At 42.6% G+C, this 27,981-nt stretch overlaps 1 protein-coding gene across 2 annotated transcripts in view; it reads right to left on the bottom strand.

Annotated features, from left to right (window-relative positions):
* The window catches only part of Dennd5b (DENN domain containing 5B), a 124,338-nt gene that overhangs the window by 73,290 nt on the left and 23,067 nt on the right, over positions 1–27,981 (bottom strand). Inside the window, exons 2-5 of one of the 2 annotated variants that reach the window (XM_045139475.1) lie at positions 21,999–22,064; positions 19,654–19,763; positions 17,430–18,096; positions 9,537–9,724 (exon numbers count right to left, since the gene is read on the bottom strand). In XM_045139475.1, coding sequence (XP_044995410.1) covers positions 9,537–9,724; positions 17,430–18,096; positions 19,654–19,763; positions 21,999–22,064 — 1,031 coding nt within the window. The remainder of the gene's footprint in view (positions 1–9,536; positions 9,725–17,429; positions 18,097–19,653; positions 19,764–21,998; positions 22,065–27,981) is intronic. The other variant, XM_045139476.1, reaches the window with a different exon arrangement.

The following is a 27,981-nucleotide window of genomic DNA, read 5'->3' as shown; positions in this document are numbered from 1 at the left end:
TAGTAGAAGGAGAAGAATTTCACTCCAAAAGCATAGCAGGCATTTCCAACAAAATCACAGAAGAAAGCTTCTCCCAAATTGGGAAAGATATGCTAATGCAGATACAGGAATCCTTTAGAACACCAAACAGACAAAACCTGGAAAGAACCTCTCTCCCCCATATTATAATTAAACTACCAAACATACAAATCAAAGTAAAAATATTGAAAGCAGTTAGAGAGAAAAATCAAGTTACCTACAAAGGCAAACCTATCAGGATTACAGCAGATTACTCAACACAAACTTTAAAAGCCAGAAAAAGGCTTAGAGTGATATATTCCAAGTTCTGAAAGAAAACAACTGTCAACTAAGGTTACATTATCTTGCAAAGCTATCCATTCAAATAGACGGAGAAATAAGGACATTCCACAACAAAAGCAGGCTAAAGGAATATTTGAAGACAAAACCAGCTCTACAGAAAATACTTGACAGGATCCTCCATGCTGAAGAGAAAGAAAAACACACATATAAAGAACCTGGAATAAACAAACAATACTCAAATACTGGTTAATACAAGAGAACAAAGGTAAAACAGGAAGAACTACAAAACAGGAAAAATGGCAAAAATAAATACACACCTTTCAATAATAACTCTTAATATCGATGGTCTCAATGCCCTCCAAAAAGACATAGGTTTGCAGACTGGGTTAAAAAAGCAGGATCCTTCAATTTGTTGCCTCCAAGAAACTCACCTTTCTACAAAGGATGGGCACTATCTTAGGGTGAAAGAGTAGATAACAGTGTTTCAAGCAAATGGGCCTAGAAAACAAGGAGGGGTTGCTATCCTAATATCTGACAAGGTAGACTTCATTACAACATTAATTAGGAAAGATAAGGAAGGTCACTTTATTACTGATTAAAGGCATACTCCAACAGAAGAACATTACAATCCTAAATATATATGCACCTAACACGGGGGCTCCCAACATCATCAAACAAATGCTATTAGAACTAAGGTCACAGATAACACCAAACACAGTTGTAGTGGGTGACTTCAACACCCTACTCTCATCAAGTGACAGGTCATCTTGGCAGAAAATAAACACATAAAGATCTGGATTAAATGAGGTCATAGAACAAATGGTCCTAACAGTTATATACAGGACATTTCATCTAAACACTGCAGAATACACACTCTTTTCAGCAGCACATGGAACAGTCTCTAAAACAGACCATATATTAGGACACAAAACAAATCTTAACAAATACAGGAAAACTGAAATCATTCCTTACATTCTATCTGACAACAATGGAAAGAAACTACAAATTAATAGCAAGAAAAGCTACAGAGCATATGGAAAATCATGGAAACTAAACAATATACTACTAAATGATGAATGGGTCAATGAAGACATCAAGAGGGAAATCAAAAAATTCACAGCAGTACTAAGAGGGAAATGTATAGCTTTAAGTGCCTATATTAAAAAATTAGAGTTGGGCGTGGTTGCCCATGTCTTTAATCCCAGCACTCAGGAGGCAGAGGTAGGAGGATTGCCATGAGTTCAAGGCCACCCTGAGATGACAGTTAATTCCAGGTCAGCCTGGACCAGAGTGAGACCCTACCTTGAAAAACCAAAAATAATAATAATAAAATAAAATAAGATAAAATTAGAGATGAAAAAGGCACTATCACAACAGATACCAGAGAAATAAAAAAAAAGAAAATTACAGACCAATCTCCCTCAAAATCATAGATGCAAAAATTCTCAATAAGATATTGGCAAACAGAATACAAGAATATATCAGAAAGATCATTCACCCTGACAAAGTAGGCTTTATCCCAGAGATGCAGGGATGGTTTAACATAAAAGTGATACATTGTATAAATGGACTGAAGGACAAAAATCACATGATCATCTCATTAGAGAAAAAGCATTTGACAACTTTCAGTGCCAGAGATGGGATACCTTCCAGTGAGTTGTTGGCAAGGGAGGTCCCTGATGCCCCCCAAACATTATAGGCCATTGCCGAGGCCCTTGGTTTCCCACAAGGAACAGATGGTAAGACCCTATTGCTGAAGACTCCACATACTTGGGCTGTAAGGTCTCTGAGAAATCCTGCTGAAATTGAGCTGATAACCTCCTCCATGCAGACCAGCTGACAGAAAGCTGGAAGAAGCCATGCTGCATGCAGTTCAATGGAAGAGAGAGAAATCACCAGTGAAGATACTCAACAGTGGACACTGCAAGCCTTATATTTGGCCAGCCAGGCCAAATGAGCCAACTGGTGCAACAGTGGCACATCTGCTTGAGGGAAACCAACTGCCCTCTAATTTGACTGGAGGCCTGCTCCATGGGAGGGAACACATTGCTGATGCTGAAAACCTACAATCAGGGTAGTTATGAGCTCTAGGGGTGTAACAGCTGCTGCTGTCTGGCTAAATGTATATACTATGCTCATCAAACTTCCCAGTAAGCACTTCTCTTAATGTTCTTACCTATATATTAATGCTACTCTCACTTTTTTGTTAGAGAACTTTATCTTTTCAGATCGCAGTGACTTTGGGATGACTCAGAAGGCATCATGGTGCTGGAAAAAAGTGACAGAGGAGTGCTCAGCATTGACATATCTCTATCACACCTTCCAAGGCTCAAGGTCCATTGTGGAAGAGGTGGCAGAAAGAATGTAAGAGCCAAAGGAAGGGTAGGACTGCTTACAATGTGCTCCTCCAAACACAAAATGGTCTGGATATCCATGATCTCACAGTGCCTGACACTTACCTACACAAGACCATCATAATAGGAGGAAAAGATGATGACATCAAAATAAAAGAGAGACTGATTGAGATGGGGAGGGGATATGATAGAGAATGGAGTTTCAAAGGGGAAAGTGGGGGAGGGAAGGAATTACCATGGGATGATGTTTACAATAATGGAAGTTGTTAATTACGAAAAATAAAAAAAAAATCTGGGCATGGTGGTGCACGCCTTTAATCCCAGCACTCAGGAAGCAGAGGTAGGAGGACTGCCATGAGTTTGAGGCCACCCTGAGACTATAGAGTGTCTTCCCAGTCAGCCTGAGCTAGAGTGAGACCCTACCTCAAAAAAGCAAGAAAAATAAATAATAATAATAATCATTTTTTAAAAAGCCAGGAGTGATGGCGCATGCCTTTAATCTCCAGAACTCAGGAGGCAGAGGTAGGATTGCTGTGAGTTCGAGGCCAGCTGAGAAAACAAAGTGCATTCCAGGTCACACTGGGTTAGAGGGAGAACCTATCTAGAAAAACCAAAAAGTAAAATAAAATAAAATAATTAATTAATTTTAAAAAAGACAAAGGTTTAGAGAGATGGCTTAGTGGTTAAGGTGCTTGCCTGCAAAGCCTAAGAACTCATGTTTGAATGTCCAGGTCCCACATAGCCAGACACACACTGATACAAGCATGCAATGTTGTTCATTCATATAAAGGGGTGCATGCACACACATCCGTTCACAGCGGCTGAAGGTCCTGATGTGCCCATTCTCTCTCTCTCTCTCTTATGGCTGTAGGCCCTGGCGTACCCATTCTCTCTCTTTTTCAAATAAATAAATAAAATACTTTTTAAAAAAGACAGTCAGGGGGCTGGAGGGATGGCTTAGCAGTTAAGGCATTTGCCTTCAAAGCCAAAGGACCCTGGATCGATTCCCCAGGACCCATGCTAGCCTGATGCACAAGGGGTGCATTTGTCTGGAGTTCGTTTGCAGCAGCTGGAGGCCCTGGCATGCCTATTCTCTCTTTCAAATATATAAATAAAAATAAAATATAAAAAAAAAAAGACAGCCAGGTATGGTGGCACATACCTTTAATCCCAGCACTTGGAAGGTTTAGTATGAGGATCACTATGAGTTTGAAGACAGCCTGAGACTACATAGAAGCCTAATGCCCCAAGTTTGATTCCCTAGTACCCATGTAAAGCCAGATGCACAAGGTGTTGTGCCCATTTTCTTTATCCTCCTGTCTCAAATAAACAATAAAACATAATTTTAAAATACTAAAAAAAAAAAAAAAAAAAAAGACAGCCAGGTGTGTGGTACATGTTTGATCCCAGCACTCAGTCAGAGGGCTGAAGTAGGAGGATTGTCATGAGTTTGAGGCCAACCTGAGGTAGGTCAACATAGGCTAGAATGAGATCCTGCCTCCAAAAACCAAAAACTACTACTATAACTATAGCTATAGTTTAAAAAAAAAAGAAGAAGAAAAGAAGCTGGGAGTCGTTATATATGTCTTTAGTCCCAACACTCAAAAGGCTGAGGTAGGAGGATCACTGTGAGTTCAAGGCCATCCTGAAACTAAAATTCCAAGTCAGCCTGGGCTAGATCAAAACTGTACCTGGAAAAAAAAAAAAAAAGCTGGGTGTGGTGGCGCATGCTTTTAACACCAGCACTCAGGAGGCAGAGGTAGGAGGATCACCATGAGTTCAAGGCCACCCTTAGGCCTGTAGTGAATTCTAGGTCAGCCTGGCCTAGAGCGAGACCCTACCTTGAAAAAACAAAACAAAAGACAGAGAGAGAGATTGAGAGGCAGAACCTGTCCTTCGAACCATGATACAATTTTAAAAAACACCCAAAGATAAATTAGTGGAGTGTTTTCTTTCTAGATCCTCTGCAATTAAAGTCTGCAAGGTAGATGGAGGGAGTGGAGGTGGGGTACAAGAGTCAGCTGAATTTTGTTGTCTTGATGATTCCGACAGTGTCAGGTTTCTGGCAGACGTCTTTACTTTCCTTCACTTAGCTTGGCAGCTGCGGGCTGGGCAGGTTCTCCTATGCTGCTTAGGCTCCCCAGGTCATACACTCTGGGGTGATGGATGCACTAGTCAAGGGTGTCTCCTGATTATTTCTTAGTAAGGGAAGCAAACACAACACTTAGACCTGTACATTCGGACCTGTTTCTGGACAAAACCCTTAAACAAACACTAAACAGGATGTGGCAGAAGATGTCAAGTGGTTTGACAAAGCTTCAAAGTTACCAGCCTCTACGAACCTTACCATAGATAGCTGGGCCCATAGGTTGACCTCCTCCCACTGATCTCAGGCACAGGGCTGTCAGGGTCCACAGTTATTCTCAGGTGATGAGATCAGTTCTTTGCCATCGACAATGTGGCTACCTTCCCCTGTACACTTTACTGCTGAGCCAAACAGCCTTTTCCTCCACCTACCCCACCCCCAATACTGGGGACTGAATTTGGAACCCAGAGACTTGGTCATGTTCCACCACTGTGCTCATCTGCCTATTCCTTGAGAGAGTCTCTCATTCAACCAGAGCTATCATTTTTTTTGGTCAGCAAGCACCAGCAATTCTCTGGTCAGAGCCAGACATGGTGGTGCACACTTTTATTCCCAGCACTAAATAGGCTAAGGTAGTAGGAAGATTGCTGAGTTCAAGGCCATACTGGGCCACAGAGTGAGTTCCAGTTTAGCCTGCACTGCAGTGAGACCCTGCTCCTAATAATATAATAATGATGATGATGATAATAATAATTTGGGTTGTGGAGACAGATGGCTCAGTAGTTAAAGGTACTTGCTTGCAAAGCCTGCTGGCCCAGGACTGATTCCTTACAACCCACATAAAGCCAAATGCACAAAGTAATACATGTGTCTGGAGTTCATTTGCAGTGGCAAGAGGTCTTGGTGTGCCCATTCTCTTTCTACCAAATAAATCAATATAAATACATTAAAAAGACTGGGGTTAGATACGTGTGGTAATACTCATTGTTTACATTGATGGTAGGGAATCAAGCTTGGACAGTGCCAGGCCCTCATGCTTGCAGAGCAAGTGCTAAACCATTTCCCTAGCTCCTGGCATTCTGATGTTCTATTACTTTTTAAGCTTATGCTATTGATATTAAAGGGGGGGACAGAAATCATCTCATATTTATCTTGATGTCTTGTATTATGTTCTACACAGTGTCTAAAACAACAAAAGCAAGCTTACTTTTTTTTTTGTTTGTTTTTTTGTTTTTCCAGGTAGGGTCTTACTCTGGTCCAGGCTGACCTGGAATTAACTCTGTAGTCTCAGGGTGGCCTTGAACTCACGGCGATCCTCCTACCTCTGCCTCCTGAGTGCTGGGATTAAAGGTGTGCGCCACCACGCCCAGCTTAAAAGCAAGCTTACTTGATGGAACCCCAAAAATGTACACAGGATTGTAAGACCTGGGAAGTTCCCTGATTTTTATATAGTAAGTGATTAGTTTTCTCACTGTGTAAAGATAAGCTGTCATGAAAGCAAGTCAGAGGTGAACATTTCAAACCTCTCTCAACAGCCAGGTGTGGTGGCACACGCCTTTAATCCCAGTGAGGTAGGAGGATTGCCATTGAGTTCTAGGCCACCCTAAGACTACATAATTAATTTCCAGGTCAGCCTGGGCCAGAGTGAGACCCTACCTTGCAAAAATAAAAATCTCTCCAGGGCTGGAGATACAGTGAAGTGGTAGAGCATTGGTCATGCATGCATGAGACAGACACTGGATTTGATCCTAGGCACTGATGAAATATTCCTTCAGAATCTCAAGGCAAGCTACAAAAAGTGTCAAAAACAGCTCTATTTCAGTTTTTCTCTTGACTTTTTTTTTGTCCACCATTTACTATATAAAATTTTGCAACAGTGGATGGTGAGACACTAGGCTGTGCAATCTCTCCTCAGTGCTGTATCCTTCCATTCTCCCCTCCACATGACACTCTCTAAAAGACAATATAACAAATAGCTGCTCGTCCCTATTATTTTGGAATCACAGGGAAAGGAAGTAGGTGGATAATTACAAGTGTATGCAGCTACAATAGCTATCTAACTAAAATCATACCTTCTTAAAAATAATCATTTTGCAAGCTTATCATTTACAACTTTTGTTTTGTTTTTGTTTTTTGAGGTAGGGTCTCACTCTAGCCCAGGCTGTCCTGGAATTCACTATGTAGTCTCAGGCTGGCCTCGAACTCACAGCGATCCTCCTACCTCTGCCTCCCAAGTGCTGGAAATAAAGGTGTGTGTCACCATGCCCAGCTACATTTTTTTTGAAACCTCATTATTTTATTTTAGCTTTCAGGGGAAAAGAGGAGGGAAGCATTACTGCTAGTGAGCACATTTCCACCAGTGTCAGTTTATCTTTATTACTCCACTCTATGGAGAGATGAGTGTATGTGCTCATTAAACAGTGCTGAGCTCATTCATGACTGAAAAGTTACAAAACCAAGGATGGCACTACGAAGACTTTGAGAAATTTTAATTTGCTTAAGAGCCAATGGATACATGAAAATATAAGATCTTCCAGCTATATCAAGGTGGTATTACACAATTTCAGGCTGATGCCAGGTGTGGTGGCACACACCTTTAATCCCAGCACCCAGGAGGCAGAGGTAGGAGGATCATCGTGAGTTCGAGGCCACCCTGAGACTACATAGTGAATTCCAGGTCAACCTGAGGTAGAGTGAGACCCTCCCTCAAAAAACAAACAAACAAAAATTTCAGCCTGGGGCTGGACAGATGGCTTAGTGGTGAAGGCACTTGAATGCAAAGCCAAAGTACCCAAGTTCGATTCCCCAGGACCCACATAAGCCAGATGCACTATGTGGCACATACATCTGGAGTTTGTTTGCAGTGGCTGGAGGCCCTGGTGCATCCATTCTCTCTCATACACACACTGTCTAAAACTGCATAAAAAAAAAATTCAGGCCAGGCGTGGTGGCACATGCCTTTAATCCCAACACTTGGGAGGCAGAGGTAGGAGAATCGCTTTGAGTTCGAGGTCACCGTGAGACTACATAGTGAACAGCAGTTAAGGTGCTGTAAAGCCAAAGGACCCAGGTTCAATTCCCCAGGACCCACATAAACCAGATGCACAAAGTACTGCATGTGTCTGGAGTTTGTTTGCAATGGCTGGAGGCCCTGGTATGCCATTCTCTTCCTCTCTCTCTCTCTTTGCCTCCCTATTTTTCTCTCTCAAATAAAGAAATAAAAACTAAAAAAGCTTAAAAATTCATTTAGCTAATTTATTTTTCCTTGAAAATTTAAAAGATTTACAGGGCTGGAGAGATGGCTTAGCAGTTAAAGGTGTTTGCTTGCAAAGCCCAATGACCATGGTTCAACTCCTCAGTACCCATGTGAAGCCAGATGCACAAAGTAGGACATGGGTCTGGAGTTTGTTTGTAGTGGCAGAAACCCTTGGTGTGCCTATACTTGCTCTCTTTCTATCTGCATCTTTTTTCTTCTGTCTCTCAAATAAAAATATTTTTAAAAACAAAGGATTTATTTCTTTGAGCCAAGATGCCACATTATCTAAATAAAAGAGAAAACAAAAAAATTATATTTGAATAGAGAAAAAAAAAAGGTAAAATAGGGAGGGGAAAGCAGAGAACATGCATAAGCCTTAAAAGAACAAGACAGCCAGGCATGGTGGTGCACGCCTTTAATCCCAGCACTTGGGAGGCAGAGGTAGGAGGAACACTTTGAGTTTGAGGGCAGCCTGAGACTCCATAGTGAATTCTAGGTCAGCCTGGGCTACAGAAGACCTTATCTTGAAAAGACAAAAAAACAATAAACAGAACAATATGCACATGCATTTCATGGCCTGAATCAAGCCATTTTCCGCTGAACAATGCTACTTTTGGTTGGACAACATTCACTAGAATAAAAGTAAGCAACTGATTTTCATTGTGAGCTTTAATGGCTGTGGCTTAATGTGTTACTTTAAATTCACTTATTAAAATGAGAATCTACAGGAAATAAGGACAAATGAAAGAAAAGTTCTACATGAGGTATTTTATTAAGAAAGGTGCTAATTAAATATCTAATAATATAATGTAATTAACCATTTCAAGTTTTCACAGGCTATAGCATTCTCATCTATATTTCATTTCAAAGCTTTATACTACAATTCTGAGTATCATTAACAATAGCTAAAAATTTAATTTAAAATGTTTTTAAGAAGCCTTGCTTTTTTTCCTCTTAAACATTTGAAAAGACAGCACACAGAAAGCATAATAACATTAAGGTGGTAAAAACCTAGGGGTTAAGATTTTTGTCCCACTGATCAAGCCAAATTAACATTCAGAACAGGCCAGCAAACTGGTTTATGTCTAAAAATGGAGACAAGGAAAGCATTTGCTATATTTCCATTACCCCTTGTTTGCTCAGATGCTATATTTCATTTAATGGAGGTCAAAAATTGACTTCACCTCAATGAATGAAATGATTTTAAAGGCTGTTAAGTCTGGAATATACTGCTTAAAAATAAAGGCTACTAACATGATGGTGGACAAGAAATTAGATGCTGTCAGAATAGTAAGGCAAAGAGGTCATACTACTGTTACAGGACCTTCACAAGTTTATGGTTGGAAAAATTTATGACTGTCTTCTCACTGATCCTATTGAACTGACAGAGCTGCTGTGGCAAGAGTGGGCTATGGCTTGGGCTCCAAGCCAGCAATACCTTGAAGACTCAGACACTAGTGCACAAAGATGGCATCATGTAACAAAAGAAGCCTTGAACTAATCGAGAGAGAGCACATATTTCATGACTTGTACGTTTTACCTCTTGAGGAAGTTCTAGTTTAGAACGGTCAGTTCCTTCTTTGGACTGAAGGCCCATCAGATAAGGGACAGGAGCGTCAAGAAAATGGAGCAGAGAAGCAGGGAGGATGGGCACATAAACATGCTGCCACTGAAATGGGAACAAAAGTGTGGTGATGCCTTCAGCCACAGTCATCAAGCGTTGATAATCTGCATAGAACAAGGAAAAACAGAAGAGAAGAATCAAAGTGAAAATATAAGTGATGCCGTAAACTTGAAAATGACAGAAAAGATTGTGTTAAAAATAAACATTTCAGCCTGGTGTGGTGGTGCATGCCACTGCAAACGAACTCCAGATGCATACACCACCTTGTGCATCTGGCTTACGTGGGTCTTGGGGAATTGAGCCTTGAACCAGTGTCCTTAGGCTTCACAGGCAAGCATTTAACTGCTAAGCTTTCTCTCCAGTTCATGCCTAGCTTTTTATGTGGGAGCCAGAAATTAAACCCATATTGGGTTCTCAATGAAGGATCAAACGCCTCACCTCCACCCTTATGTTGGGGATCCAATCTATATGCCTCATGAATGCTATGCAAAATCTCTGCACCCCTATCCACAACAAATGCCTTGACCAATGAACAGTTATTTGAAATACAGTAATAAGTTAAATCTCCATGATTAAAGGACATATTATGGAGGATTACACGGACTGATAAAACTAACAATAAACAAGCGTCAATGTCTGGATGTGGTGGCAGAGGTAAAAGAATTGCCATGAGTTTGAAGCTAGCCTGGAACTACAAAGTTGAGTTTTAGGTCAGCCTGGGCTACAGTGAGACTCTGCCTTGAAAACAAACACACACACACACACACACACACACACACACACAGCAACCAAAAGAACACAAAGAGTAAGTAGTGGAGGCCAGGAGGAAGGGAGAAGGGAGAACTTAAGTAAAATGACTGACAGATATGTAAGCAGAGGAGCAGAATGATCTGGTAGTGTCTGGGAGGAGGAGGAGAAGAGGAGAGGGTAGGAAGAAGGACAGTCAAAATTAAAGTTGGCTTATACAGTATGGCCAGAGACACTAGCTAGTGCTTGCTCACTCAACTCTCTCTAATAGGGAAAGCAGCAGACTGTCAGAGACTGAATTCTATCTGCTTCTATTTCCAACAGACTCATGTTCAACTTTTACTCATGAAAATAGCCAGGAAAATTATATTAAACATTTTTTAAAAGGTTAAGGGGGAAGGGAATTACCATGGCTTATTGTCTATAAGTATGAAAATTGTCAAAAAAAATTTAGCAGGGTGTGGTGGTACACGCTTTTAATCCCAGCACTCAGGAGGTAGATGCAGGAGGATCACCATGAGTTCAAGGCCACCCTGAGACTACATAGTGAATTTCAGGTCAGCCGGACTAGAGTGAAACCCTACCTTGAAAAACCAAAATAAGTAAATAAATAAAATATTAAAAAGTTAATATAAGATTTAAAATGATGTGAGATTACTTAGTCATTAAGGAACATGCTTGCAAAGCTTGGCAGCTCAGGTATAAATCTCTCTATGTCTCTCTCTCTCTCTGCCTCTTTCTCTCAAATAAATAAATTAATAAAATTTAAAAAGAGAGAGAGAAAGAGAGGAAGTGTGGGCATGCCAGGGCCCCTAGCCACTGCAAACAAACTCCAGACGAATGCTCTCCCTTGTGTATCTGGCTTATGTGGGTCCTGGAGAATCAAACCAGGATCCCTTGGCTTTGCAGGCAAATGCCTTAACTGCTAAGCCATCCCTCAAGTCCTCTCTCTCTCTCTTTTTGTCTGTATCTATTTGTCAATAAACTTAAAAAAACAAACAAAGAAAAACAACTTTTGGCTGGAGAGATGGCTTAGCAGTTAAGGTGCTTGCCTCCAAAACCAAAGGACCCAGTTTCAACTCCCCAGGACCCACATAAGCCAGATGCACAAGGTGGTGCATGTGCCTAGAGTTCGTTTTAGTGTCTGGAGGCCCTGGTGTGCTAATTCTCAAATGGCTGGAGAGCCGGACACAGTGGTGCACACATTTAGTTCCAGCACTTGAGAGGCAGAGGTAGGAAGATCACTGTGTGTTTGAGGCCACCCTGAGATTCCAAGTGAATTCCAGGTCAGCCTGGACTACAGTGAGACTCTACCTCAAAACACCAAAAACAAACAAACAACAACAAAAAAACCCCAAAAAACAAAAAAGCCAGGGCTGGAGAGATATTTCAGTGGTTAAGGTGCTTGGCTGCAAAGCTTAACAACCTCAGTTTGATTTTCCAGTACCCACATAAAGCAAGATGCACAAAGTAATACAGACATCTGGAGTTCATCTGCTAAAGGCCCTGGTACACCCACTCTCTCTCTCTGCCAGTCATGTGGTGAACACCTTTAATCCCAGCACTTGGGAGGCAGAGGTAGGAGGATTGCTGTGTGTTAGAGGACAGCCTGAGACTACAGAGTGAATTCCAGATCAGCATTGGCTAGTGAGACCCTACCTTGGGAAAAAAAAAAAGCCCATGAACTTCCCCCTCCACAAACAATAATCACATTAGCTATAATTTAATAAGGGCCAATTATATTCTAAGTATTGTGTGTGTGTGTGTGTGTGTGTGTGTGTGTATGTGTATATACACACACATATACACACACACTTTATTTTTTATTTTTTGAGGTAGGATCTCACTCTGCATGCTGACTTGGAATTTACTATGTCTCAGGCTGGCCTGGAACTCACATCCTCTTACCTCAACCTCCTCAGTGATGGGATTAAAGGTGTTGAACCATCATGCCCAGCAGGCATATTTATTTATTTATAAAATGTTTATATATTTATGTTTATTTCTTTAAGAGGGAGGAAGAAGCAGAGACAGAGAGAACTGGCAGGCCAGGGCCTCTAGCCACTGTAAAAGACCTCCAGACACATGTGCCACCTTGTGCAGCTGGCTTATGTGGGTCCTGGGGAATTTAACCAAGGGTCTTTTTGCTTTGCAGGCAAATGCCTTAACTTCTAAGCTATCTCTAGAGCCCAGTTTATGTTTTTCAAACCATCACAATAAATCAGAAGTGGACGACAAAAAACATTCCTAAAGAGATGAGGGGAAGTGGTCTTTAGCAAGAGTAAGTAATTTGCCCACAGCGGCTATAGTTAGTTACAGACAGAGCAGAATTTGAAACCAAAACTTAAAAATTATTTATTTGAGAGATAGAGACTGAGAATGGACAAGCCAGGGCTTCCTGTCACTATAAACAAACTCTGGATGCACATGCCACTTTGTGCATCTGGCTTAATGTGGTATGGTGGTTTGGTTCAGGTGTCCTTCCAATAAACTTAGGTGTTCTGAATGCTAGGTTCCCAGTTGATGGAGATTTGGGAATTAATTCTTCATGGAGGGAGTGTATTGTTGGGGGCAGGCTTATAGGTGTTATAGGCAGTGTCTCTTGTCAGTGTTTGGCACACTCTCCTGTTGCTATTGTCCACCTTATGTGGGCCAGGGGGTGATGTCCACCTTCTGCTCATGCAATTGCTTTTCCCTACCATCGTGGAGCTTCCCCTCGAGCCTGTAAGGGAAAATAAAACCTCTTTTTCCCACAAATTGCTCTTGGTTGGGTGATTTCTACCAGCAATGTGAACCAGACTGCAACAGTAAAGTGGTACCGAGGAGTGGGATTACTGCTAGACACCTGACTGTATGGCTTTGGCCTTTTGGAGCTGATTTTCAAGAGGAATGAGGGAAGGATTTGAAACCTTGGCCTAAGAGATGCCTTCAGTACTGTAAGTACAGCGTGATGGACTATCCTGGTCAGAGTTGAAAGACCTGAATGTAGTTAAGAACTGTGGACTGTGAGGTTTGGCTTAAGAGGTGAGAAAGAGCTTTTCTTGGACTGGGCTAGTTTGTGTGAGAAGCTTGCTGTTATGCCCATGTCCTGAGAAGTTGTGCAGGTTTACTTTGCATAGAAATGAACTGGTGTGAGCAGAGGGATATGGCACAGGAAAAATGAAATCTTTGGGCCTAAACTGCTGCCCATTCACCTGAAAATTGTTTGAGAGGTAACTATTGAGACTGGGCCAGCTGACCTGCACAGGGGCAACAAGCAGAATGCAGACTCCTAAAGGGGTCTGAGTGCTCACGAAGTGTCCTATTCTTCAGAATCTGCCTTATTCCCCCCCTGGATTAACAAACTGGCACTCTATCTGGTATTGTGGAGTATAAGAAATGCAGGAAAAAGAGGGTCACTGAGTTTGCCACATGGTCTTGTGTTTTGGAAATGGCCGTGGGCACTGTGAAGCAGGTTTGCTGGATGCCTGCAAGGAGACCTCATGGGGCCATGAGGATGAACTGTGGGTTACAGTGGAGATGCCAGGACCACGAGATGGCTGCTAAGGAAAGCTGCTGGCCCTGATGAAGTTTTCCAGGACTGTGAGTAGCCTAGCTAGAGAGGTGAAATTGGAATGCCAAAGACTTATTGCTGGTCAAAATTATCAAACTTGGAGATTTCTCATTGGCTAGAGTTGTTGGACTTGAAGCTATAGAGTTTGATGTTTGCCCTGGTTGTTTTAAATCTTGTTGAATATTTCTTTGCTATGCCCAATGCCATCTTTTGCAGTGCCATTATGGTTTTGGGGGAGATTTTTTGGTATTATGGCTCAGTTAAAAGACCTTGGATTAGGGAGATGTTTGAACATCATTGGGATAAAAAACTATGGGGACTTTTAAAGTCGGACTGAGTGCATTGTATTTTATGTCATGTATGGATATCAGTTTATGGGGGACGGGGGCGGAATGTGGTGGCTTGATTCAGGTGTCCCCCATCAACTTATGTGTTCTGAATGCTAGGTTCCCAGCTGATGGAGATTTGGTAATTAATGCCTCCTGGAAGCAGTTTATTTTGGGGGGTGGGATTATGGGTGTTATAGCCAGTGTCCCTTTGTCAGTGTTTGGCACACTCTTCTGTGGCTATGGCCCCCTTATGTTGGTCAGGGGATGATGTCCACCCTGTGCTCATGCCATCATTTCCCCCTGCCATCATGTGTTGGGCCTTTAAAGGCATGTGAGGCCTAGTGGAACTTCCTGAGCCTAGCTAAAGTTTGGTGACCTGTCTCTGGCCAGCTATGACTCAGGAGGGCACCAAAATGCCTCTGGCCTGCTACTTCTGCAAAAAAGTTAAGAGTTCCAGTGCACTTAGAACCAATCATTTCAAAAGTCGCGACATGCTATTGGCCCTTACACCTCATCCCCTCCTGAGATCCCTGCCTTCATTCTCAACGCTATATAAACACCTGCCTGTTACAATAAAGTGAGATCCTGCTCTGACAAGTCTCCCGACGCAGTGTGGTTTTTCTCCGGTGACTAGGAACCTGCTCTTGCTTGCATGATTTGTACCAGCAATGCAAACCTAACTACAACATGTGGGTACTGGGTAATTAAACATGAGCCTGCAGGCTTTGCAAGCAAGTGCCTTTAACCACTGAGCCATCTCTCCAGCCCATAAAATCAGAACTTTTATGACTTCTAAAACCAATACTGGTTAAACACCTGTAATCCAAAAATCTGAAAAATGCTTCACAATCAGAAACTGAGTGCTGACATGATGTAACAAAAAGTAAGAAAACAAGGGAGAATTACTTAAAAATTTCAGCTATAAGCAGGTAATTTGTAAGTAATGACGATCGAGAACATGAGAGCAAGAGGAAAGGGAGGAACTTAGGCTGCCTAGTAGAGAAGAGCTTCCTGACAACAAGAGCCACATTTGAACACATTATCAAAGAGCATTATGTAGGATAAACTAAAAGGCTGTCAGCACACAAATAGTGTCAATATACACAGAGATGGCAAAGCATAAATATAGCCTACTTGGCTCAGATTCACTTATAATTCAAAATGGAAAAATAAAAAAGGAAAGTAGAAAAATAAGCATGACAGCAGCTGTTGGGAGATCACACTACAATTCTGCCAGTCTGAGTACAAGCTAGCAAAATGCTAACCCAAATATCTGTGCTACATTTTCTAAGGATTCAACAATGCACAGGAGCCATTTTATAATTTCTTGAAATCCACTATTCACTATGACACAGCATATCTAGTTCTCCTGTAAATTCATACTCAGGCAGGCACTGGTATCTAACTCTAGGCACAACATTAGCCATTATAAATGTACTGGTATAACTCTGTTGGTATGTATGTGTTGGGAAAACTTTAAATAAAAGATATCATAAGGATAACTTTGGCCAGGTGTGGTGGCACATACCTTTAATCCCAGAACTTGGGAACCAGAGGTAGGAGGATCACCACGAGTTCAATTCTACCCTGAGACTACATAGTAAATTCCAGGTCAGCCTGTGCTGGAGCAAGATCCTATCTCAAAAAACCAAAAAATAAATAACTTTGGGGCTGGAGAGATGCCTCAGTGGTTAAAGATGCTTGCTTGTAAAGCCTAATGACCTGGGTTCAGTTCCCCAGTACCCGCATAAAGTCAGAAGCACAAAGTGGCACATGCATCTGGAGCTTGTTTGCAGTGGAAAGAAGCTATGGTGTGCCCATTCATTTTTCTCATTTTCTCTCTTTCTGTTGCAGCCAGGTTTGTATTCTGGCAGAAATCACCCAGCCAAAAGCAGCTTTTGGGGAAAAAGGGCTTATTTTGGCTTACAGAGTTGAGGGGAAGCTCCTTGATGGCAGGGGAAAACGATCGCAGGAGCATAGGGTGGAAATCACCCCTGGCCAACATAAGGTGGACAACAACAATAGGAGAGTGTGCCAAATACTGGCATGGGGAAACTGGCTATAATACCCATAAGCTGGGACCCACCTCCCCAACAACACATTGCTTCCAGAAGGCATTAATTCCCAAATAAATCTCCATCAGCTGGGAACCTAGCATTCAGAACACATAAGTTTATAGGGAGCACCTGAATCAAATTACTACACTCTTCTTCCAAATAATAACCAGCCTAGGGAGGCAGAAGTAGGAGAATTGCAATGAGTTTGAGGCCAGCCTGAGACTCCACAGTAAATTCCAGGTCGGCCTGGACTAAAGATGAGACCAAGCCAACAACCACTACCAGCAATCTTCAATAAGGGCACAAAAGAGGTGATTTAGGGGTAACAGGGTCTCCTGCAAGAGGTCAGAGGAGGATTAGACTTCTCCTTATCTCTTTTTGCCTAAAGGTGTTTTTCTTTAAACTCAATTTGAGTTCTTTCCTAGAAAGTTCTTTCTTGGAGGGTTAAGATTCCTGGAAGGGGGAGTTAAAGAGATGGCTGAGCACTTAAGGCACTTGCCTGCAAAGCCTAAGGACCCAGGTTCAAGTCTCCAGTACCCACATAAGCCAGATGCACAAGGAGGCACATGCATCTGGAGTCTGCAGTGACTGGAGGCCCTGGTGCACCCATTCTTCTATCTGCCTTTCCCTCCTTCTCTCCCTCTGTCCAAAAGGAAAAAAAAAAAAAAAAAAGGATTCCTAGAAAGGGGGTGGAGAGATGTCACTGAGATTAAGGCTCTTGCTGGCAAAGCCTAAAAATCTGGATTTAATTTCCCTATACCCACATAAAACCAGAAGCAGAAAGTGGCACATGCATGCAGAGTTTGTTTGAAGTGGCAAGAGCCCCTAGAGGGCCCATTCTCTGTATCTGCCCCTCCCTCTCCCCCCCCCCCCCCCGTGTTTGCAAATAAATAAAATCCTTCCTGGAAGTATAAAACCTGACCCCTAAACAGAAACCCGGCAGTGTGGGCATAGTGGTGCCCGCCTTTAATCGTAGCACTTGGGAGGTACAGGTAGGAGGAGGGCTGAGAGTTTGAGGCAGCCCTAGCACCACATAGTGAATTCCAGGTCAGCCAGGACTGGAGGGAGAGCCTCAAAAAAGTAGAAGAAAAAAAAAAGAAAAAAAATTCCTAAGAATACATACCTTGTGAATAGAGAAGGATTTGCATTTCTAAAAGAACACAGGTAAATACTTGCACCAGGTTCTCTAATCCCAGGAGCTCAAAGGCCTCCCGAAGAGGGTAATCAGAGAGTGGGAGCTCATTGGGCCCAGGCCTCTGGCAGATGACTGGCTCATAAACACCATAAAATTTCAGTGATCTCCCAGGAGGTGGAAGGGGCACCTCATAGAGAATATTATGGATGTAGCTTTCCAGAGGCAAGGGTGGTGGCTGCTGTGAGGTAACTGCTTTGTAAAGCTGGACGAGGAATTTCCTGCAGGCCTGCATGAACGGCAGAGGGGTGATCAAGCAGATGCTCTTCGAAACATATAAGGTGTCTCTGTTGATGTCATAGGAGTTGTACTGCTGCAGCTTCAGGAGGGGAGCTGCGTCTCCCTCGTCAATGCTGCTGGCCAGCGAGTCCATGCTGCAGGAAGAGGAAGCGCACACGCTGCTGAGCTGCTCGGCATTGTGCATCTGGTACAGTGTCTGCATTGCTGTGCAGATCTGCTTGCTAGTAACTTCTTCAAAAAAAGTGAGAACAAAGCCGTAAGTGCGAGAACCATCCTCCCGGGTAATTATAAATGAGTGGAACTGAGGGTCTTTATTGTCGGTCTGTGTTCTGAAAGACAGCCCCTTGGGCATGCACAACTGTTGGGAAAGGGGAGAAAGCATCAGAATGCAGCATACAAATAACTTTAAACAAGGAAAAATAAAAAATTTTCTTTTAACATAAAAGGATTTAAAAGAACCAAGTTTATCTAGATTTTATTTTAGCAAAATCTTAATTTCTAAATATTATGTATATATACACATACCATATATATATATTTAATTTATTTGACAGAGAGACAAAGAAAGAGAAAGAGAATGGGTGTGTCAGGGCCTCTAGCCATTGCAAATGAACTCCAGACACATGTGCCACTTTGTGCATTTGGTTTTTTGTGGGTACTGTGGAATGGAACCCAGGTCCTTAGGCATTGCAGGCAAGTGCTTTAGTTGCTGAGCCATCTCTCCAGCCCTCATTTTCCTATTTTTGTTTCAACATTTTCTAATTAAAAAAAAAAAAAAACAACAAATAGTTAATTTATTTGAGAGAGAAGGAGAGAGAGAGAGAAAAAATGGGTGTGCCAGGCCTCTAGCCACAGCAGATGAACTCCAGATGCATGTGCCATCTTGTGCATCTAGCCTTATGTAGGTACTAGGGAATCAAACCTGGGTCCTTTGGCTTTGTAGGTAAGAGCCTTAACTGCTACAAGATTTTTCTGTTTTTCTCAAAATTTAATAACCATTCTGATACAGAATTTAAATGTTCTCCCAAATATCATTATCACCAAGAAAATACAATTCCCAGCCAGGCGTGGTGGCGTCCTTTAATCCCATCACTTGGGAGGCAGAGGTAGGTGGATCACCATGAGTTCAAGGCCACCCTGAGACTTCATAGTGAGTTTGAGGTCAGCCTGGACTAGTGTGAGACCCTACCTTGAAAAACCAAAAAAAAAAAGAAAAGAAAAGAAAATACAATTCCCTTAATTGTTAATATCCTTCACTCAAATTATCAATAAGTTGTTATTAACTGACTTAGGAGCTAGGCCCTGCAATGGGAATGTGACAGTGAGAAATCAGGGGACCTGTCTTTCTCCTATGGGGCTCACAATCCATTAAGTATTAAGAAATCAGGAAGTGAAGGGCTGAGAAAATGGTTCCAGGGATAAAGTGATTGCTGCATAAGCATGAGGAATGAAGTTAGATCCCCAGCGACCCACAAGCCAGCTGCAGACCCTGTCTGCAATCTCAGCACACCTATGGCAAAACGGGAAAAAAAGGGTATTTTTATAATACACTTGCTAGCCTTAAAACCATGATTAATTAACTAACTTCTCTGAGTTTCAGTTTCCTCATCTATAAAACATGGATAATACTATATTTTTCATAAAATTTAAAAGATTAGGGACTGGAGGACTGTCTTTAGCAGTTAAGGCATTTGCCTGCAAAGCCAAAGGTCCCAGGTTTGATTCCCCAGGACCGACGTTAGCCAGATGCACAATGGGGCGCATGTGTCTGCAGTTTGTCTGTAGTGGCTGGAAGCCCTGGTGTGCCCATCCTCTCTCCCTCTCTCTTCCCTCTTTCTCTGTCAAACAACCAAATAAATAAATAAAAATAAATGGAATACTAAGGAGAAAATAGGAAAAAAAGAACAATACATACCATGCTCACTGCATCTTGATCAAAAGGGTTCCATTCTATGCTCTGAGGATAGTGGGCCAGTACTTTGGATTTGAATGTTCTTCTCAATGGACTCTGATCAAAATTTTCACCTACAACAAATAATTAATAATTAACATCTAGAACTTTTTATTTGGGTGAGGTTCAATGTAGGGTTTTGCTCTAGCCCAGGATGACCTGGAATCCACTATGTAGTCTCAGAGTGGCCTTGAACTCATGGTGATCCTACCTCTGGCTCCCAAGTGCTGGGATTAAAGGCGTGTGCCACCACGCCCAGATAAAACTTTAAAAAATATGTAATAACCTTCTTTACTTACTTTGTGTATATATATATATATGCCTTTAATCCTAGCACTAAGGTAGGAAGATTACCATGAGTTTAAGACAAGCTGAACTATACAGAGTAAGTTCCAAGTCAGCCTGGGCTACAGTGAGATCCTACCTTGAAAAAAAAAAATCTGGGAAGATGGCTCAACGGTTAAAGGAACCTGCTTGCAACGCATGCTATTCCAGTTTCAGTTCCCCACTATCCACGTAAAGCCACATGAGCAAAGTGGCACATGTGGGGGTATAGCTCAATGGTAGAACATTTGACTGCAAAGCGGCATATGCATCTGGCATTCATTTACAGAAGCCAGAGGCCGTGGTGCATCACTTCATTTTAGGTATAAAAATATAAATAAAAAAAGTGGGGCATACACCTTTAATCCCAGCAGTTGGGAGACAGAGGTAGCAAGATTGTCATGAGTTTGAGGTCACCCTGAGACTATGTAGTGAATTCCAGGTCAGCCTGGGCTAGAATGAGACCTTACCCCGAAAAACCAACCAAACAAAAAAACAAATAAAATAATAAAAACAAGTCCTCCTGGTTCTGAAGGTCTGTGCTACTATGTTACAGATGCAGGAATAAGCATGTCTAATAACACAGAGCTACAGTAAACCTTCCTTTGCCCACCACCAAAGATCAGAAACGTGTTTACAATCCGTAAATGTAAGTACAGTGTGAATACTGTGTTACAGGTGCAGCAGTAAGCATGTCTAATAACACAAGAGCTATAATAGTAAACCTTCCTTTGCCCACCACCAAAGGTCAGAAACGTGTTTACAATCCGTAAATGTAAGCACAGTGTGAAACACTAGCTGGTGTGGTGGTTCGCGTCTTTGATCCCAGCCCTCGGGAAGCAGAGGTAGGACTGCTGCGAGTCTAGCCCAGCCTGGGCCAGAGTGAGAGCCTGCCTCAAAAACTATGTACTCATACGAAACTCTTTAGGAGCAGAAGAAACAGCACATAACCAAAGAAGTACTCCTTGCAATACCTACCTTGTAATGAAGTCCTGCCTGTGTATGGTTAAAATAGTGAAAGCATCTTCATTCAGATATCAAGTTATTCATGGGGCAGGGCAAATCAGAGTAGCCATGGCTGCCATTCTCAATATAAATGTTCCATTACTAAGAAACACTATACCTTCTTGAGGCACAGAGAGAAAGAAATTATCTCCAGAGGAAATGAATTTCCCAAAGATGTAAAACTCACTTTTAGAAGCATCTAACAAAGCTGGATGTGGTGGCACACACCTTTAATTACAGCACTCAGGAAGCAGAGGTAGGAGGATCGCCATGAGTTTGAGGCCACACTGAGACTACATAGTGAATTCTAGGTCAGCCTGGGCTACAGCGAGACCCTACCTCGAAAAAAAGAAAATTTAGTGGAAGAACAAAATAACCACCACCAGCACCGTAACCACACCATCAGCACCGCCACCATCGCCACCATCGCCATGCCAATGCCAATGCCACCACCTCCACCTCCACCACCATTTCTCCTCCTGTAAGGAGAGATCATGATCATATGTGCAGCCATCTTGGCAAATATTGTTCTGAAGGAAATTAAGGAAAGAATCTGATCTCACTGGTAAAGAATTAGAAATGACTGAATTATTATCAACAAAAGAAGAGTACTAGAATTTCCTTTGGGGCATGAGAGCTAGGGAAACAATTTGCACTTTTCATTTTCAATATATGTTTTTAAGTACTTCTAACAAAATTTAGTGCTAGGACTAAGTAGGAAGAATGACTAGGTTTGAGAATTTAGAGTCCCAGGAAATGACAAGTACACATAAACAGGAAATACATGCCAAGGCAGCTTAGAATAGCAAATATTTTTAAGGCTCAACGCAAATGAGGTCTTTATGAAAACTAAGATATAGATGAGAGTACAAGAATACAAAATATCACCTATAAGTCTGTCTAAGCAAACGTGAATAATAATGAGTTTGGTGTATATTACTTATTTCTAATATCCCCTTTTTTAAAACTATCATTTTTACCTGAAGTTGTATTTGCAGCATCTTGGCTCTTGCCATGACGATCTGCTTCTAGCCATTGGTACAAAACTACATATGTAACAGAAACAAAAAACTTTATGAACAAGGCAACAAAAACATAATAAAGCAAAAGTGATTTTAAAGAATGAAAAATGAGAATAAAAAATTCAACAAAAGCACTTAAACATGGGATGTTCAGGTCAAGAGTATAACATAATACCAATGAAATATAGTCCAGAAGTAGCAATAAGAAATCAAAGAAAATGGATAATTTTAACATAACAAGGAAACTACTAGTTACACACCGATAGCATTTATCTATATGGAGAAAGGCATATATTTCTTAAGACTGATCTCAAAAGAAGTATCAAGAGAAAGACGGGGCTGGAGAGATGGCTTACCAGTTCAGGCACTTGCCTGTGAAGACCAAGGACCCATGTTCGACTTGCCAGATCCCATGTAAACCAGACATAAAAGGTGATGCATACGCAAGGTCACATATGCACACAAGGTGGCACATGTGTCTGGAGTTCAGTTACAGTGGCTGGAGGCCCTGGTGTACCAATTCTCTCTATCTTGCTCTCACTCATTTAAAAAAAAATGCTGGGTGTGGTGATGCATGCCTGGCTAGAGTAAAACTCTACCTCGGGAAAAAAAAAAAAAAAGACAGGGAGAGAAAGATGTACTTCTATGAGATGTAACGGAGTATGACAGTAAAACCAAATGACTAAGACAGTAAGAACTGTAACCAGGGATGCGTAAGCAGGTCAGTGGTTAAAGCACTCCTGCACAAAGCCTGCGGGCCCACGTGTAACTCCCTGCTGTCCACATGTGGTGGTTGTGGCGATTTGATTCAGGGGTCCCTCATAAACTTAGGTGTTCTGGATGCTCGTTTCCCCAGCTGAGGGCAATTGGAAATTGAAGCCTCCTGGAGGCAGTGTATTGTTGGGAGCAGGCTGATGGGTGTTACAGCCAGTATCCCCTTGCCAGTGTTTGGCACACTCTCCTGTTCCTGTTGTCCACCTTATGTGGGCCAGGGGTGATGTCCACCCTCTGCTCATGCCATCATTTCCCCCTGCCATCGTGCAGCTTCCCCTCGAGCCTGTAAGCCAAAATCAACCTTTTTTTCCCACAAGCTGCTCTTGGTTGGGACACTTCTACCAGCAATGGGACCCTGACTGCAACCGGTGGTTTGAATACAGTGTCCCTTTAAACTCATGTGCTTTGTGTATCTGGCTTACATGGGTCCTGTGAAATCAAACCTGGGTGCTTGCGAGTAAACAGTTGTGCTTTCTTTAATAAGAGGCAAGTTCCCCTTTCAGCTGTGCTCGTCTCCAGTAAGAAACTGCCTCATGAGGTTGCTCAATTACAAACTCTGAGATTGTGTTTTTGTGTCACTATCCCAGGTTACTCCTGGGTAAACACTGGGAGTCCCTCTTCTACACAGATGTATTTGTGTTCTACTGGTTTCTTACTCTTTACTACTACATATTTTTAAAGATTTTTTTTAATTTTTATTTATTTGTGAGAGAAAGAGACAGAGAGAGAATGGGTGTGCCAGGGCCTCCAGCAACTGCAAACAAACTCCAGATGTATGTGCCACCTTGTGCATTTGGCTTATGTGGGTCCTGGGGATTCAAAGCTGGGTCCTTGGGCTTTTCAGATGAGTGCTTTAACCACTAAGCCATCTCTCCAGCCCTATACTACTCCATATTAATGACTTTCAAATACATGTATCTCTAGCCTAATCTTCCTTCTCTCTAGGTCGGCATTTCAAAATGGCGGCTAGAAACCATTTCCACAGTAGTTAAAACTCTGAAGTTTTACTTTATTCTAGTTTTTCGAGGTGGAGTCTCACTCTAACTCAGGATGACCTGGCACTCTATAGTCCCAGATGGGCCTCAGACTCCCAGTGATCCTCCTACCTCTAACTCCCTAGTCCTGGGATTAAAGGCATGTGCAACTACACCTGACTGAACTTTGTTTTGTTTTATATTTTTATTTATTTGGGGCTGGAGAGATGGCTTAGTGGTTAAGGTGCCTGCCAACAAAGCCAAAGGACCCAGGTTTGGTACCCCAGTACCCACATAAAGCCAGATAGATGTACAAGGTGGCTCACGGGTCTGGAGTTTGCCAGTGCTGGAGGCCCTGGCACACCCATTCTCTCTCTCTCTCTCTCTCTCTCTCTCTCTCTCGCCACTGTCAAATAAATAAAAATAAAATATTAAAAAATATAACTTTAGCTGGGCACGGTGGCACACATCTTTAATCCCAGCACTCAGGAGGCAGACATAGGAGGATCGCTGTGAGTTTGAGGCCAGCCTGAGACTACATAGTGAGTTCCAGGTCAGCCTGGACTAGAGTGAAACCCTACTGCGAAAAACTATATGTATTGGTAGGCAGAGAGAGAGAGAAGAGAGACAGAGAGAATGGGGCAGCAAGGCCTCCAGCAGCTGCAAACACGCTGCAGGTGTTTGTGTCATAAGTGCATCTGGCTCTACATCGGTACTGGAAAATTAAACTCGGGTCAATAGGTTCTGTAGGCAAGAGTTAACCACTGTGGCATCTCTTGAGCCCTCATTTGAGAGTTTTGAAGTGTTATTGAAATATATCTTCATTATTGTTTTTGACATAAGGTTTCACTCTAGCCCAGGCTGGCCTTGAACTCAGCAATCCTCCTACCTCAGCCTCCTGAGTTGTGGGATTAATGGTGTTAGCCGCCACATCTGGTTCAATTTTATTTTATCTTTTTGGTTTTTCAAGGTAGGGTCTCACGCTAGCCCAGGCTGACCTGGAATTCACTATGAAGTCTCAGGGTGGCCTCCAACTAACAGTGATCCTTGCACCTCTGCCTCCCAAGTGCTGGGATTAAAGGTGTGTGCGTCACCATGCCTGATTTAAATGTATCATTTTTAAAATCAGAACTACTAGCAAGCAAATCTTTGATGTGATTTTTCTTGCTGTGTATGTGTAGCACATGTGGCATGTGTGTTTACACAGTTTGTGCATGTGTGCATAGATGTGCACATGCATGCAGAGGTCAGAAGAAAACACTGGGCGTCCTCCTACCACTCATCCGCACTGTTGTGATTAGACAGTATCTTTTACATGGTGTGGGGAATCAAATTCAAGGCACCTGTCAGGTCCTCCTATGTGGCAAGTGCTCTTATTTGCTGAGCATTCCCCCACATGGGAGGGTTTCACTCTAGCTCAGGCTGACCTGGAACTCACTATGTAGTCTCAGGGTGGCCTCAAAAGATCCTCCAACCTCTGCTTCCCAAGTGCTGGGATTAAAGGTGTGCACCATCACACCTAGCAAGCCCCATTATTTTTACAATATATTTTTTTTATTTATTTACTTGAAAGAGACAGAGAGAGAGAGAGAGAGAGGGAGAGAATGGTTGCAGCAGGGCCTCCAGCCACTGCAAACAAACTCCAGATGCATGTTCCACCTTGTGCATCAGGCTCACATGGGTCCTGGAGAACTGAACCAGGATCTTTAGGCTTTGCAGGCAAACACCTTAATAACTAAGCCATCTCTCAAGCTCCCCCCACCAAAAAGATCTTTTAAAATCAAACATCTCGAGCCCATAGCCCCCATGATTTTTTGTTTTTGTTTTTCTGAGGATTGAACGGGTTCTTGCTCACTTAGGGAAGCAACTGAATGCACTGTACTGTTAAACTATACCCCTAGCCAAGATAACTCTTCTTTTTTTTTTTTTTCTTATTTATTAGAGACAAAGAGAGAATGGGCATGCCAGGATCTCTAGCTACTGCCAAGGAAATCCAGATGTGTGCACCACCATGTGCATCCTGCTTACGTGGGACTTGGAGAATCAAACCTGGGTCCTTAGGCTTTGCAGGCAAACACCTTAACCACTAATCTATCTCTCCAGCCCAGCCCCACAATTTTTAATCAAGCCTTTATGCCTATATACCTTCCCATTTCAAACTGACTTAGAAAATCACTCGAATTTCACACTCACTGCATCATATTCAACTAGCAGAACCCCTCCCTTCCTTCCTTCCTTATTCATGCTGTGCTAATTTAACCTCGGGAGGTAAACAAGAATATGGTCCTCATCAAACTTTAGCCACAGGAACTGCAGCTGGCCGGTATGCAAACCAATTTTTGTTCATTCTTCATTCTGGCAGGAAGGCATGCCCTAAAATTGCATGGGGACCAATCAGCATTAGCCCTATGTCAGAAAGGCTGCTAAAAGCAGCCCAGAGCAATGCTGTTCAAGAAACCAATTGAGACAAACACAGCAGCTGTGTAAAAATCTTTGAGAAGAGTTTTGGTCATGACAAGAAAATTGGAGGCCAGCTTCTTTTCAGTGCTTTGGCACATCTCTTATGGAAATGACTTTGAAAGGGGATATTAAGAAAAAAGAGCCGGGCGTGGTGGTGCACGCCTTTAATCCCAGCACTCGGGAGGCAGAGGTAGGAGGATCGCCAAGAGTTCGAGGCCACCCTGAGACTACATAGTGAATTCCAGGTCAGCCTGAGCCAGAGTGAGACCCTACCTCGAAAAACCAAAAAAAAAAAAAAAAAAAAAAAAAAGAAAAGAAAAAAGAACCACTCTCTCCCTTCCTTCCCCTCCTCCACCTGCCTATTTCTCTCTCTAATAGAAGTATTTTTTTAAAAAAAAACAGGGCTGGAGAGATGGCTTAACGGTTAAAGTAGTTGTCTGCAAAGCCGAAGAACCCAGGTTTGATTCTCCAGGACCCACTTAAGACAGATGCGCAAGAGGGCACATGCATCTGGAGTTCATTTGCAGTGGCTGGAGGCCCTGGCTGACCCATATTCTCTCTCTCTCTGAAATAAATAAAAATAAAAATATTTTAAGAAAAGAATAAAGAGGGCTGAAGAGATGGCTCAGCAGTTAAAGGCACTTGCTTGGTTACAAAATATGATGGCCTAGGTTTGATTACCTAATGCCCACGAAAAGCCAGATGCACAAAGTGGCACATGCAGTATGCAGAGGCAGGAGGCCCTGGTGTGCCAATTCTCTCACATTCTCTCTCTCCTGCTTGCTAATAAATAAATAAAATAGCCGGGCGTGGTGGCGCACGCCTTTAATCCCAGCACTCGGGAGGCAGAGGTAGGAGGATTGCCGTGAGTTTGAGGCCACCCTGAGACTCCATAGTGAATTCCAGGTCAGCCTGGGCTGGAGTAAGACCCTATCTCGAAAAACCAAAATAAATAAATAAAATAATTTTTAAAAGTAAAAAAAAAAGATCCTAAGGGAAATGTTGAGTCAGCCTCATTCATCTCTCTTCCTAAGACACCTGGGAGAGAGAGACCGGGCTTGCTTGTCTTGTCCGAAGGCAGCTCTGGGAGCCCCAGGCCAGAAACAACTGCTCAGGGACGCCTGACCCTGCACTTCCACCCTCCCTGGGTTCTCCAGTTTCCAAAACTTCACTGGCCTTCAGGCTGTGCTGTCTCTGTGGCCAGTCCTAATAAAATCTTAGATCCCAAAAGCTATCTATTTTGGTCCTCCATTGTAAAGTTATGGACGGAGTTACCCCCAAACTGACCTTCTGGGGCTTCACCACCTTTTTCCCTTGCCTTTTTTTTTTTTGAGAGAAAGAGAGAATTGGCACACCAGGGTCTCCGCCATGGCAATCTAACTTCAGACGCTTGTGTCGCCTAGTGGGCATGTGTGACCTTGTGCTTGCCTCACCTTTGTGCATCTGGCTTACATGGGATCTGGAGAGTTGAACATGGATCCTTAGGCTTTGCAGGCAAGGGCCTTAACCGCTAAGCCATCTCTGCAAACCTCGCTTGCCTTTTGATGGGGTTTTTCTTACAGGCAATACCAACTCCATCCTCTGATAAATCAGGTGACTGGGACCAGGTTCATCTGGGCAGGGTCCAGGACCCCACAGCTCTCTTCTTGATTTATTTCCGGAGCTTAGAGCCCACAACATTCCTCTGCAGACATCCACATCATACTCTCTCCACGGCACAGATGTCTGGGACC

The sequence above is a fragment of the Jaculus jaculus genome, chromosome 22 (assembly GCF_020740685.1).
Source record: "Jaculus jaculus isolate mJacJac1 chromosome 22, mJacJac1.mat.Y.cur, whole genome shotgun sequence".
Classification (NCBI taxonomy): Eukaryota; Metazoa; Chordata; class Mammalia; order Rodentia; family Dipodidae; genus Jaculus; species Jaculus jaculus.
Note: the sequence above shows the minus strand (reverse complement) of the source record. Positions and strands in the feature narration are given on the sequence as shown.